Source organism: Capricornis sumatraensis, chromosome 2 (genome assembly GCF_032405125.1).
Source record: "Capricornis sumatraensis isolate serow.1 chromosome 2, serow.2, whole genome shotgun sequence".
NCBI classification, from domain to species: Eukaryota; Metazoa; Chordata; class Mammalia; order Artiodactyla; family Bovidae; genus Capricornis; species Capricornis sumatraensis.
In genome coordinates this window covers 208594073-208607321 of record NC_091070.1, presented here as the reverse complement: position 1 = coordinate 208607321, position 13249 = coordinate 208594073, and the positions used below count along the sequence as shown (strand labels likewise).

The 13249-nt window shown below is 56.7% G+C and overlaps 1 protein-coding gene across 1 annotated transcript; it reads right to left on the bottom strand.

Annotated features, from left to right (window-relative positions):
* Positions 1–1185: 1185 nt before the first annotated feature.
* On the bottom strand, positions 1186–8602 carry FHL3 (four and a half LIM domains 3). Its single transcript, XM_068964870.1, has 6 exons — positions 8517–8602; positions 3490–3719; positions 3227–3401; positions 2252–2421; positions 1953–2139; positions 1186–1826 (listed from the first exon to the last, which is right to left on the bottom strand). The coding sequence occupies exons 2-6, from the start codon at positions 3643–3645 to the stop codon at positions 1672–1674; spliced, it is 843 nt and encodes a 280-aa protein (XP_068820971.1). The 5' UTR covers positions 3646–3719; positions 8517–8602; the 3' UTR covers positions 1186–1671.
* Positions 8603–13249: the final 4647 nt, after the last annotated feature.

The window sequence follows — 13249 nt, the reverse complement described above, 5'->3', positions numbered from 1 at the left end:
CACATGGTGGGCTGGGCATTCATCAAGGTTTGTTGAAAATGTCAAAGTTTAGGATTCAGATTGATCCGGGAAGGCAGCGTGGAAAGTAGAACCCCGGATCTACCTATTTCGGGAACCTGACCAGTAGAGTCGCCACTTCTGTGAAATGGAAAAACGCCCGCCCCATAGAATTTCGGAGAGGATTTCATTTCAGATACATATAATCACGCGGTTCTGCGGGCCCGGAGGGCCCCTCCCCCACTGGGCGCCGAAGGTCCGCCCGCCCGCCGGCCGGGGGTCCCCCACCCGGGGGGAGTTCGCGGGCGGGACGTCAGTGGCTCAGCCCGCGCCGGCCGCCAAGGCGCACGAGTCGGGCTCCGCCAGTCTAGACCGCGGAGCCCACACCGCAGGCCGCCGAGAGCGCAGGGGCAGGGGAGCCGGACGCCGGGAGAGGGGAGCAGCGCTCCGCCCCATCGCCTCATTTTGGGGGACAGCCCCCCCCCACCCCCGGGCTCATTCCCGCCCCCGCCCTTGAATCACGGTGGGGCGGGGCCATGACCCATTCATGCCGGGAATCGGATCCAGATGTTCCCGCGGCGCGTGCAGCTGCGTCCTTGCCTTTTTTGGCAAAAAACGTGCAGCCGCGAGCGGATCCCAGAACGCCTCCGCTAATCCTAGGAAAGAGGGGGAAGGGGGCTGAGGGTCTGGGCTCAGACTCGGGATTCGCACTGGATGCTCCGTGGGGTTCGTGGGGGGCTGTTAAGGGAGGGGAGTGACTTGTACCTGGCGGAGAACCCAACACCAGCCGCCCCCGCGCCGGCTCCGGTCCGCAAACTCCCTAAATCCCTCCCTTCCTCACTGGAGGAAAAAGCCCTTTGCCAGCAGGCGGGGGAGGTGGAAGGGAGGCCGGCTAAGCCAGAGAGGGACGGTAGCGGCGGCGGGGATCCCCTTTCTCGGGAGAGATTTCCCACCCCGCCTGGAAGCTTCCTTCTGTCCTGCAGGGAGGAGGTGGGAAGAGCCTCCGAAGTCCCTAGCTATGCAAAGGAACCTTCCTTGCCCCTCCACCCACCTCCGCCCGCTCCCCCTACCCCCAGCCAAACAGAGGCCTTCACTTTCTCATACTGCTTTATTGCAGAATCTGAAACAGGGGGGCAAGCCAAACCCACCCCTCTGCCCATCTCTGGGCAAAATGGAGCTGAAATGAAAAGAGAAAACACTCACAACACGGGATGGGCAAAAACCTGTACCCTAGGACCCCCTAACCAGTGCTGCCCCAGACAGCCCCATCCTTGGGGATCCCAGTGGGACAGGGGTGGGGAGCGTCAAGCCTGAGTATATTTGACTTTTGAGGACCTCTCAGGCACCCAAAGGAGACCTCAAGTCTTTGTAGACAAGTCTACATTGAAGGGGGATTGGGTCCCAGAGCCCTGATTTGGGGAAAGGGCTTGATCTGGGAAGCAAGCCCGACCCAAAGGGAGAGGACAGAGTTCTGGAGTTCAGATTTGAGGAGGGGATTTGAATGATGAAGGCTCCGGGAGGGCCCAAGTTTGGGGGCCCTGGGTCAGGAAGTACCAGATTGAGGACGCTGGAGTGGGGAGGCTGAATCCTGGAACCCAAGGGGAGCCCCGAACTGGGGAAAGCCTGGGTCCCAGAGGCGGTCCGGAGGAGGAGCCTTAGTCCCGGAGCCCTGGCTCAGGGCCCTGCCTGGCTGCAGCCCTGGCACAGCACTTGGTCTCCGTCCGGCACGAAGCCCTGACCCACCAGGGAGGTGGAGCAGCGGGCGCAGGAGAAGCAGCTGTGGTGCCAGTGGCGGTCTTCGAAGGACACGTACTTGCCTCCACCGAGTCCTGGAGGGAGGCTGAGGATTAGCGCTGCCGTCTGGAGGGCGGTCCTGTCCCTTGGCCTCATCGAGACCAGATCCCCTGCCCCCCGCCTACACCTGACCCACTTGGTCTTTGGACCCCCTGACCCACCTGTGATGGGGCGCTTGCAGCTGCTGCACTTGGGTGCAAAGAGTTCTCCAAAACAGGTCACACAGTAGGGATCGTCCTCTCGGGAGGTGAACTGCTGCCCTGCCAGGGGCGTCTGGCACCCAGTGCAGACCAGGCATTCTCGATGCCAGGGCTGGTCACGGTATGTCACGCCACCCTGTGTCAGCGTCTGTGGGGGCAGCCTCTGTCAGCAGGGGGGGAGGCGTGGGGATTCCCACCCCGCAACAACAGAGCCTTGCTCACCCCCTCCCGAGTGCAGTGGAGCTTCACGCCGCCCCCACCTTGCTGCAGCGGGCGCAGCGAGGAGCAAACTTGTTCTCATAGCAGGGCACGCAGTAGTGAGCGCCCTTGTCGGGCACAAAGGAACGGGAGCCCAGCGGCTGCTCACAGCCGCTGCACAGGAAGCAGTGTTCATGCCACGTCTGGCCTCCGTACTCCAGCTTCCGGGACCCTGTGGGGGACAGGGGTCCCATCAGAGGCTGTGTCCCAAGCTCCTGAGTGCCACCCTCTGCTACCCTCCAGGAGGGTCCCTGCTGCTCCCGCAGCCTTGAAGGTGGTGTCCATGCGTTTGCACCAGGGTCCCCACCTTGTATGTTGCACATGCTAACCTTCCCCCAACACCAGACATGCTGGCTGAGCATGTGACCTGAGGGTTTGGCCTAAGTGAAGTCCTCACATGTCCCAGAATATGATGACCTCAGCTGCTACCAGGCCTCCAGGTGATGGGCGCGATGACTCAGTGTATGCTAAGCAAGCCCTTAGATGTGATAGTGTGAGCACACACACAGAGACCCCATCTACGAGGCAAGCGAGCCTAACATCTAGGACATGATAGATTCAGTACATAGGAAGCCCTGACATATCCTCATCATGCCTATCTCCATGTTCTAAATCCTCACATTCTATCAGCCATGCAGGTCGCCACACGTGTTAAGTCCTCTATGTATCTGTCTTTTCTGTCTTTGCACACAAGCCCCAAGGCAACAAACACTGACAGTCTCAGTACACTATGTGTGCCAAATGTGTTATTTCCCCAGGTGTGTATCATGCGTGTCAGTCCTTGCACGTGCTAAGCTCCAAAGAGCAAACAGGCACAACAGATCCTGCACACAATTTCCAGGAACCTGTGGCATGGGCAGTTCTTTATCAAGCCTCAGACAGGCATGCCAGTCCCACGCACATGCACGGATGCTACACAGATGCCAGGCATGCCAGTCCTACGCACAGTGAGCCCCCGGGAGCCCCTGGGAACATACCGGGCATGACGGTCTCCCCGCAGGCAGAGCACTGCGAGGAGAAGGCACTGCAGTAGCAGTCGTTACAGAGCAGCTCGCTGTCCTGGCAGGTAAAGGGCTCATCGGCTAGGGAGCGCTGGCAGCGGCAGCAGCGGAAGCAGCCCTCGTGGAAGTGGCGGTCTTCGTAGAACAGCTCCTGGGGGGAGCGTGGCGAGGGTGCTGGCACATTTGCCCCCTCTTGTCAGCTTCCACCCACTCCCTCCCCTGCGTGGTCCAGTCCTTACCCGTGAGTCGTGCCCAATCAGCTGTTGGCACTCGGCACACGTGTTGGCGAAGGTGTTGTCATAGCAGGGCACGCAGTAGGGGCCATCGTCTGTCTGAATGTATTTGCGCCCATACAGGGACTCGCTGCATTTGGCACAGTCAAAGGCTTCGCTCATGGTGGCTGTGAGTGAGCCCTGTTGGGGCACAAGGTGGGGCAGGGGTCACCCCGAGGAGCTGTGGCTTAGCCACACTGCCTTAAAAAAAAGAACAAGAGACTAGGCATAGGAAATGCCAGGTCAGAGCAGATGGTGACGGGGAATGGGTGCCTCTGGGAACACAAGAGTCCTGCATGTTTATTTCTGTATTTAACGTTGGGGGTTAGGGGGTCAGGAAAAAATCAGGAAGCAGAAGTTCTTTTCTTATCTGGGCACTGGCAGAACTGGGGGGAGGGGGCTTTTCCTGGGTCAGTGACTCATTTCCTGCCCCTACATTTAGCCTGAGTTTAGCCTCCACTGTCTTTACTGTCTCCAAAAGGGTGTAGGAGCTGGGGCAAGGAGTCACCCTACCCTCTCCCATATGAACAGTACTCTCACCGGCTCCTGACTCCCAGGAAGGGACATACCCAGAGCCCTGGAGTGGGGAGCTTTGGGATGACAATGGGGCTATTTGCACCACCCACCCCCCTCTCCCTGGCTCAATCCCATTCAGGAAACAGCAGAGTGTAAGAAGGATGCTGGGCCAGTGAATGGTAGAGGTGGAGGAGGCTGATGGGAGAAATGACATTGGGCCTCCCTTCCCAGGAGAATCCAGCAACAAGGACTTCAGAGGCTCAGCCCAGGTTTAACCAGGAAGGAAATCCTGCAAGCTGGACACAGCCAAGCTTCCCCAGCTGGACCCTCTGCCCTCACCCCACTCCACTTCCCTCTGCATCTTTGGCCACATCAGCCTGGGCAGCCTTGGCCGGCAACATCTGCAGCAGCTGTGACAGCACAGATGGCCAGCTGTCAGGTTTTGCCAGCAGCAGGGGAGAAAAAAGGGAAACGAGATGCTTGGGGACAGAGAGGGGAACAGGGGATGACACAGCGTGCCCCCTGCCCTCTCTCCTGCTGGGCATCACTCCTGGCAGTGCCTGCAGAGCCCCAGCATCTTTCCATCCCCTGGGTCATTATTTCCTTCCCCCTGCTTCTGGGAGAAGACAGGCTATCTCCAGCTTTTCTAAGGGTTTGGGGCTGGGGGAGTGAAAGGCGAGAGAGTGGGAGCCACTGAAGACATTTCCTCTCCAGTCAGGCCCCCTCTAGGGTGGGGAGTCAGGCAAGGGGGAGCACGGAGAGCTGCTGCTGCAGACACCCAGCCCCCCACCAAACCTCAGACACTTTCCATTTTCTCAGGAACAAAGCATGTTTGTGGGATGAGGTCATCCACACAGCTGCCTCTGCAGCAGGAGCTTGGGGAGTAGGGAGGATTAGGAAGTGGGGTTCCCGGTCCCTTCTACTGCCCCTCGTTCCCATCTCAAGCCCTAAATTCAGAGCTCCCCACCCCAGCCTCCTCCATCAAGAAGCCTGCTCTCTGAAGACTGGGATCTTGGGTGAAGAGGAACCACCAGGAGCCTGGGAAGGGGATCTTCTCACAGCTGCAGATGAATCTGAGGAGTACAAAGGGACCCACCAACCCACTCCCCCATTAGACTCCAGGAACTGGCAGTCCCCAGAGCCTGGCCTGGCTCAAGTTGAAGGAAAAGCCCTCCTTTTCTCAGCCACCCCCAGCAGGAAATTCTAGCAACAAGCGTTGCTCAGACTCTAGGCACCAGCGGATGCCCCAGGCCTGGAGGGCCTGGCTCTTCTGAAGGGGTGGCTCGAGCTCACAGCAACCCTTCTGTCATGGGAGGATACTCAGTTCATACTCCAGGCCAGGAGCCACCAGGGGCTGGGGTCTTCAGAATGGAGACTCCTGGGCTGGGGGCTATGCTGGAGGGTGGAGTCCACTCCCCAACATTCAGGCCTAGTTTCTTCTGGCCCAACATCTGAGGGTGGCCTGGGCTGCCGGCCACTGGGCAGCAGGGGGCCGCACAGGTGGAGAGTGGCTATGCATCGCTCCCGGAGAGCCCTGGACCTTCCCTTCCTTCCTGGCTTGGCCCCCGGCAACCACCTTCCCAGGCCCAGACTAGTCCTAGGTCCGCCCCCTGGGAGGCAGTCACCACTCTGAGACAGGGGCACCCCAAATAGGGAATGGGCGTGGCTTCGGCTTCTCTCCCAGAATTCCCTGGTCTCCTAGTCTGTCCAGCTGGGCTCCGATGAGGACAGAGTGAAGGGCACTCTCAAGGCCCACCTGTCTCTGCCCTTTCTCTGCCCCTCCCCCCTCCCCCCTTCCCTGGCAGGGCTGGGGAGTAAAGGGAGCCCGTCTTGTATTCCCCCATGGCTGGTAGGGGGGTGCGGGGGAGACTGCTCAGTCTGCCAGATGGCGCTCAGCCACTGCCCCCACCAACACACACACACACCCCTACACCTGACTCAGACACCCACATCTGACACCTGCCCACAAACTAGCAGCTCAGGGTGGCTGGTTAAATGGCTGAGCATGTGGTATGTAAAGGCCTGAACTGTGAAATATAAACTTAGGTGATTTCAAGCAAGTCACTTAGGCTCCTTCAGCTTGTTTTCCCATCTAATACTACCTCCTCCCTCCTAGGGCTGTTGCCAGACTTGGATATGATGAAAAAGAAAATCTGATGATACCTGGAAAGCACCTGGGAGATACTAAGTAGTCAGTAAATGGTTGTTCTTAGTTTTTATTGATATTATTAGCCCCTTACTTATACTGGGGTCAGACTACAGTTTCTCAGCCAGGCCTCGGTCAGGGGGCTGGGCTGGGACTTGACCTTGACATTCTCAGGGTGGGCCTGGGGAGAAAACTAAAAGGGAACCCCCCAGTTCTGCTGGGGAAACCGAAGAGGCCCAGGCTACGGGGCTCACTGAGACCAATGGGGCAAGTCTGACTCCAGTAAGCATAATTCTGAAGGCTCCAACATAGGTGTGCAGGTATATACTCCTGCATGCTCTTTTGCCTCTCACAAAGCCCACCCACCATCTATGCAGACACGCTAAGTCACTTCAGTTGTGTCTGACTGTTTGCATCCTTATGTACTGTAGCCCACCAGGCTCCTCTGTCCATGGGATTCTCCAGGCAAGAATACTGGAGTGGGTTGCCATTCCCTTCTCCAGGAGATCTTCCCAGGATTGAACCCGTATCTCCTGCAGCTCCCACGTTACAGGCGGATTCTTTATGGCTGAGTCACCAGGGAAGCCCCTACCATCTATCAGATCACACATAAGGCAGGCAGGATAGGGTATCATCCTCACTTTACAGCTGAGTACAGGGGCCAGGGAAAAGGCAGAAGCATGCCCAAAGTCACTCAGGTATCAGAGAGCCCAGGTCCCCTGCCTCCCAGCTGGGAGCCTTTTCTGATTTCCCTAGAAAAGGTGGGGGAGGGGGTGGTCAGCATTTCAGAGCAGGGGGACAGGAGATGCTGGGTGATGTCACTTGTACAAGAGCCTGGCTCTTCTCCCCAGCTGCCGGCCCTGAGACTGGAAGACATTCAGAAGTCTTTCCAAGTACCCATGCCAACCGCTCAACCCCTTTGCCCCCCTCTACCCCCCACTGTCCATGAGGATCCTGGCCAGGTCCCACAGCTGTGACTCACAATCAGAACTGATCCCTCCTCCCTCAGTTTTCAGGAGATGACAAGGCACTTGAGGGGAGAAATCAAACTCCCCCCACCTCATCCTTGCTACCAGGCATCAACCCCAAACTCTTCATTCTCTTCTCCCCGCCTCCTTCCACCATGGGGCCTGGGAGTCAGAGCAGTTTGGGAGAAGGGGGGTTGGGAAGCAGGATCCCGCAGCTGCTCTGGGGACAGAAGCGGAACAGTTCATTCACCCCAGGTCCCCCAGGGCTGAAGCACAGCGTCCAAGATTGGAGTTTAAAAATAAGTTGGGGCTGTCTCCAGCAGTGTGTGAGGCTCCCTCTTGGTGTCTTACTGTCTCAGGTCCGCTGCCCCATGTCCTCGCCTCCCAATCTTTCTGGGCCTGAGTCCTTCGGGGTCTGTCCTGGAAACTGTCACTGTCCCTCCGTGACATCTGTCTCTCGGCGTCTAACTCTGCTCCACTCCGGACGTCTGTGTCTGTACTTTCAGCAGCTGTCTGTATGTTTCGTGTCTGTATCTCTCCTCTCTGTACCTCTGACACGCTATCTCCCAACTTCAGCGTCTGTGGATTTCTACCTCCGCTCACCCAAATCTTGGCATCTCAGTGTCTCCAAAGGGTGGAATGTCTCGGTCCTTACCATCGGCCCTTCTCTATCTCAGCATCTCTGTTTATCTGAGGGTCTCTGCCTCCAGTCTCTGGATGTCGCTCTAGGCCTCTCTGAGGCTGGATGGCCACAAGACTAATGAAGTTTAAGCTCCGGGGCCCTTCATTTGCGCGGAACCCTCCAAGGCCCTAGACCGGGCCAACAACACGTCTGGGGTCACTGCATGGTTTTTTCCTAAAGTGCTCCGCTCCACAAAACCTGGGCCCGTCCCAAAGCCTCGGGTCTGCCTCCTGGTGACCTGCGCCCCGGCCTCCGTCCCTGTTTCGGGTATCTCTGCACCCTCCGGTCTAAGCTCGCCGCCGCTCCTGTCCAGTCTCGGTCTCCCGCTCCCACCGGGCTTTCTGGAAGCCAGTTTCTCGAACCCTCTCCCTCGGTCTCTCTCGATTCTCGCTTTTCTTCCATTTGAAACTTGGCCCCCTCCCCCGCCTAACTCGCGTAGCAGCCCCCGCCCCGGCCAGGCGGCCCGGGGCGGTGAGGTCCGAGGGGCGCCCCCGGGGATCGGCGTCCGCGCGCCACCGGCTCCAGCGTGTTCCCGGCGCCCGCGGCCGGACCCAGGCGGGACCCCGGGGCAGAGGGCGGGGGCTGCGTCTACCCTTAACCCCCGGCTGACCGCCTCTCCCATCCCGCCCGAGGGCGGGGGCCGGGAGCGCGGATGGGGAGCCAGGCGCGGCGGGGAGCTCACCTCGAAGCGGGCGGCGGGAGCGGGGCGCGGCGCTCACGCGCGGGGGCGGGAAGATGGGCAGCCGGGGCCGCGTCCCTCGGCGGCTCCTACCAGCGAGCTGGGCCGAGCCGGGGCCGAGCGAGCAGCCGGCCACTCTGCCGGCGGCACACGGGCTGTGTGGGAGAGTGAGAACACGGCCCCAATCCCTCCCCGAGGAAGTGAGCGCGGGGGCCCGCCCCGCCCGGACCCCGCCCCCGGCCGCCCCTGCCCGCGGGGTGCGGACCCCGCCCCCGGTCCTCATCCCGGAGGCTGGGGGCCAGACCCCGCCCCCACCTTCCTTCTAGACTGGAGCCGGCCCCAGCCCCCTCGGCCTAACCTGGCTCTCCCAACCTTCCAGGGCCGCCAGGACCCCGCCCCAGTCCCCTCCTTTCAGCTTTTGCTGGCCTCCCCCACTTCCCTCCCATCTCGCCCCCTTCCCCCGCATCTCCCTTCCCCTCGCCGCCCCCGGCGGCTAGCTGTATTCAGTTAGGCAAGGGATACCCGGAGGCAGCAGACCAAGGTCCATTTGGGGAGCGAGAGAGAGTCCTCCTTCGTGTCCACTTCGTGTTCCCGCCCCCTCCCAGTTTACCCCCAGGGATCACACTCAGCCCGAATTTGTAAAAGAGGACTTAGGCCAGCCTGGAGGAGGGGGTGGTTTTTACCCAGCTGTCACGTCCCTGGCAGTGGGAACCAAGGTGTTCTCCGGAAACAAGGAATGAAGCAAGGACCCCCTCTCTAAGGCTTTGACCTTCAAAGGGCTTTATTTCACAACTCTGAAGTGGCAAAAACAGAAGTAACCGCCGCCTCGCCTCCAGCTCATCGTGGAGAAGACCTCCCTTGGTCTCCACAGTGCCCAGGAATAGTTTTGACCTTTGAGGCCCAGGGGAGACCCATATCCTAGGCCCCACGATTTCTGAGCTTCTCAAGAAGGGGTGTGAGGAGTGTGCATGGGGCACTTGCAAGGGGCGGTGGAGAAAAGTCCTTCTCCCCGACCTTTGCAGTTTCCAACCTTCCTACTTCCTCCCTGTGCCCTGCCTGGGAGGGAGCACTGGCGCCTGCCAGGGACACAAGGCCCCTCCAGGTCCTTGAGGCCACCTCCCCTGGGATCCTCAGGCTTGTCACTAGGAATAAATAGCCTCGATCTGAAGGGGAGGGGAGGGAGGAGGAGGCTGTGCCTCGCTGTTTGCAAAACAGGAGACAACAAACCAACCCTGGAAATAACCTCAGGGTCTAGAGTAGAAATTCGGGGCCCACAGAGGTGCTCCCACCCCAAGCCTGGGTCTGGCCAAACTCTCAGAGACTCATTCCCTCCCAAACGGGCTCCTGAATACCCTGCTCTCCCACTTCTGAATCACATATGTGCCTTCCTGGTCCCAAGTCACCCTTGAGGCCAGGTTTCCTTTCAAGACTAATTGCTTATTAATTATTATTGTTCCTGACACCTACTCTGTGCACAGGGACTGCGTTATTCTGGTTCACCACAGCATTCCCTGTATCTACTCCAATGTCTGGCACTCAACAAATATCTGATGAATGAATGAATCACAGACACTGCTTCCATTTGGACCCCCAAGCTGCAGATTAGTCCACAGGCACGTACTACCTGGAGTCCAGGGAGGGAGTAGCCAGTCCAGACTTTGGAATTTGCCTTGCAGGTATAGGAGACTCCCAGCCCTGGGGAGCAGAGGGAAGACTGCCTGGTTGGAGGAGATGGTAAGAAAGGGTTTGCTCTGGGTTGAGGGGACGGTAAAGGTGAGCAGCCTTCAGAAATGGAGTGGTTATGAGTGAGTAAGGAAGGTGCTGGATCAAAGGTACCATTGTGGGTCTTTTTTCTTTTTAATTGAAGTTGGACCATAAAGAAGGCTGAGCGCCAAAGAATTGATGCTTTTGAACTGTGGTGTTGGAGAAGACTCTTGAGATTCACTTGGACTGCAGGGAGATCAAATCAGTCAATCCTAAAGGATATCAGTCCTGAATATTCATTAGAAGGACTGATGCTGAAGCTCCAATACTTTGGCCACCTGATGCGAAGAACTGACTCATTAGAAAAGACCCTGATGCTGGGAAAGACTGAAGGCAGGAGAAGGGGACGACAGAGGATGAGGTGGTTGGATGGTATCATTGACTCGATGGACACGAGTTTGAGCAAACTTCGGGGGATGGTGAAGGACAGGAGGCCTGGCATGCTGCAGTCCGTGGAGTTGCAAAGAGTCAGACTTGACTGAGCTACTGAACAACAACAATAATTGATTTACAATGTTGCGTTAATTTTTGCTGTACAGCAAAGTGATTTGGGGTCTCTGGTTTTACTCAGTTTGAATCTCTGATGAGCAGCCTGAATAACAGTCAGTATTTCCTGAGTTCTTACTTTGCACCAGTCCCCGCCTAAGCATTTTACATATATTAATGCACTTGACTATCCAACAGCTTTGTGAAATATGTAATTTTATCCTTAATTTAAGGATGAGGACATGGAGGCAACAGAGAGAGTAAGTACCCTGCCAAGGGTAACACAGCTAATAATAGCAAAGCCTGGATTCAAATCCAGACAATCAAATGTCAAAGCTCTTTAGGCACCCCCACCACCAAAAAAACCAAACAAACAAACCCAGCCAAACAAAGGGAGCTAACTTAATCATTAGGCTCCATAGCCTCTGTAGTCATTTAACCTCTTGAACCCTCCAACTCTCATCTGTTCAGAGTGGTGGACTCCCAGTCTCATTGCATAATTGTGAGGAATGGGTGAGAACACACAGTAGGTATTCAACATAGGGGACACCCCCTCAACCCCCTGCCGCCCCCAGCCACTGCCCAACTCCTCCAACCCAACACTCTCTTTCCTCGTCAAGTGGTAAGATTTTGCTTCTTGGAATCTGGAAGCCCTGGAAAGTTAGGAGGTTTTTGATTTGGCCCAGCCTAAGGGAAGGAGACTGGCGTAGCGCAGGGCTGTATCCTTTCCCCTCTCCATTGCCAGCAGGCTCACATTTCCCCACTTGCTCTAATTTCCCTCGACACAGGTGGACATGCCCCAGGGAGGTCTAGGGATCAGCCTCATGGACTCCCTGTTCCAGGTCCCCACCAGTCTTCCCCACCCCCACCCCTCCTCGCGGGAACAGGTGTGTCTGAGCTGGGGCTGGAAGCAGAGCCTGAATGCTGGCCAGGCCGACTGGCCTTGGGTGAGTGGGATCTGGTTGTCCCTCCCCTCAACCCTAAAGGTCCCCACCTTCCTTATCTTGGGGTGGAGGGTGGCTTATTCAGGGTCTCCCAGCTGTTCTCTCCCTTGAAAGTTTACAAAAGGAGGCCCTGGGTGCCTGGTGACTGGCAGGCCTCTCATGGTTTCCTCTGGCTGCTGAATCACTCTCTGATGCTTGTAACCACAAGCCCTCTTCCCCCCTGGTGAGAAAACTCCCTTCCTTCTCTGCTGTATTGCTCATTCTTGCCTGCTGGACTGCCTGCAGCCCCTGCAGGCCTCTTATTTGAGCAGACACCCTCTTTCAGATTGCCCAGAAACACCTTCCTCATGACCCTAAGCCTTGCAATGGGTCTGCGGGTGCAGAAGGTGAAACGACTGACTTCTACAGAGCATAGGGAGAACTAAACAATGCTTAAATGCCAATTATACGCAGGGTACCATGCTAAGTGCCAGTTGTTACTTCCTTTGGGTCTCACAAAAGCCATGCTGGCATGCATGCCAAGTCACTTTGATTGTATCTGACTCTTTGCAACCCTGTGAACTGTAGCCCACCAGGCTCATCTGTCCATGGGATTCTCCAGGCAAGAATATTGGAGTGGATGGTCATGCTCCAGGGGATCTTCCCAACCCAGGGTTAGAACCCGTGTCTCATGTCTCCTGCGTTGGGAGGCAGGTTCTTTACCACTAGCACCACCTGGGAAGCCCCACCAAAGCCATATGAGGTGTTATTATTGTATCACTATTTTACTGAGTAGTACAGAGGGCTCAAAGAGTTTGACAAAGTGGCCCCAGATCACAAGCTTGTTGTGGATGTGCAATTCAAATCGAGTGTGCAGAGCTGCCTTCTGAACATCTCTGCCACTAAATGCCTTCTTCAGGGAAAGTGGCAGGAGCTACTGGGGCTGCTACCTGGTCACTCTGCCTGATAGCTGGGCTTCTTAATTGAGGTGAAGCTTGATAGGGCCAGATCATGAAGGTCTTTGTCTTTCGATGGTCAGCGATTAATAACAAGTGAGACTGAATTTTGTTAATGTGGGTGGTCTTAGTTGGGCAAGGCTCAGACTCAGAGGCAGGAAAAAACTTCACACAGTGGATCTCAGCTACTTTCAGCTTTTACATGCCCACTGACTTACTGGGTTCACACTTCTGGGGACTGAGTAGAGGTTTTCTCCAGAGCTCCACAGCTGGAGGGGTGAGCCTTGTGATGAAAATGGGTGCAATTACAGAACTCACTGAAGGTTACCTTTATGTGGTGGAAAAGAAGCCAAATGCCTCTGGAGTGTCCTGCTGTGCTCAACATTTTCTCTATTCTTACAGGTAGGTTTAGTTATAATAACAATAATAGATCCAAATGACTGTGAATTTGCTAATGAGTGAACACAATATTAAGGACTTTAAACATATTATTTCATTTAAACCTCATAACAATCCTGTGCTGCTGCTAAGTCACTTCAGTCGTATCCGACTCTGTGCTACCCCATAGACGGCAGCCCACCAGGCTCCCTGTCCCTGGGATTCTCCA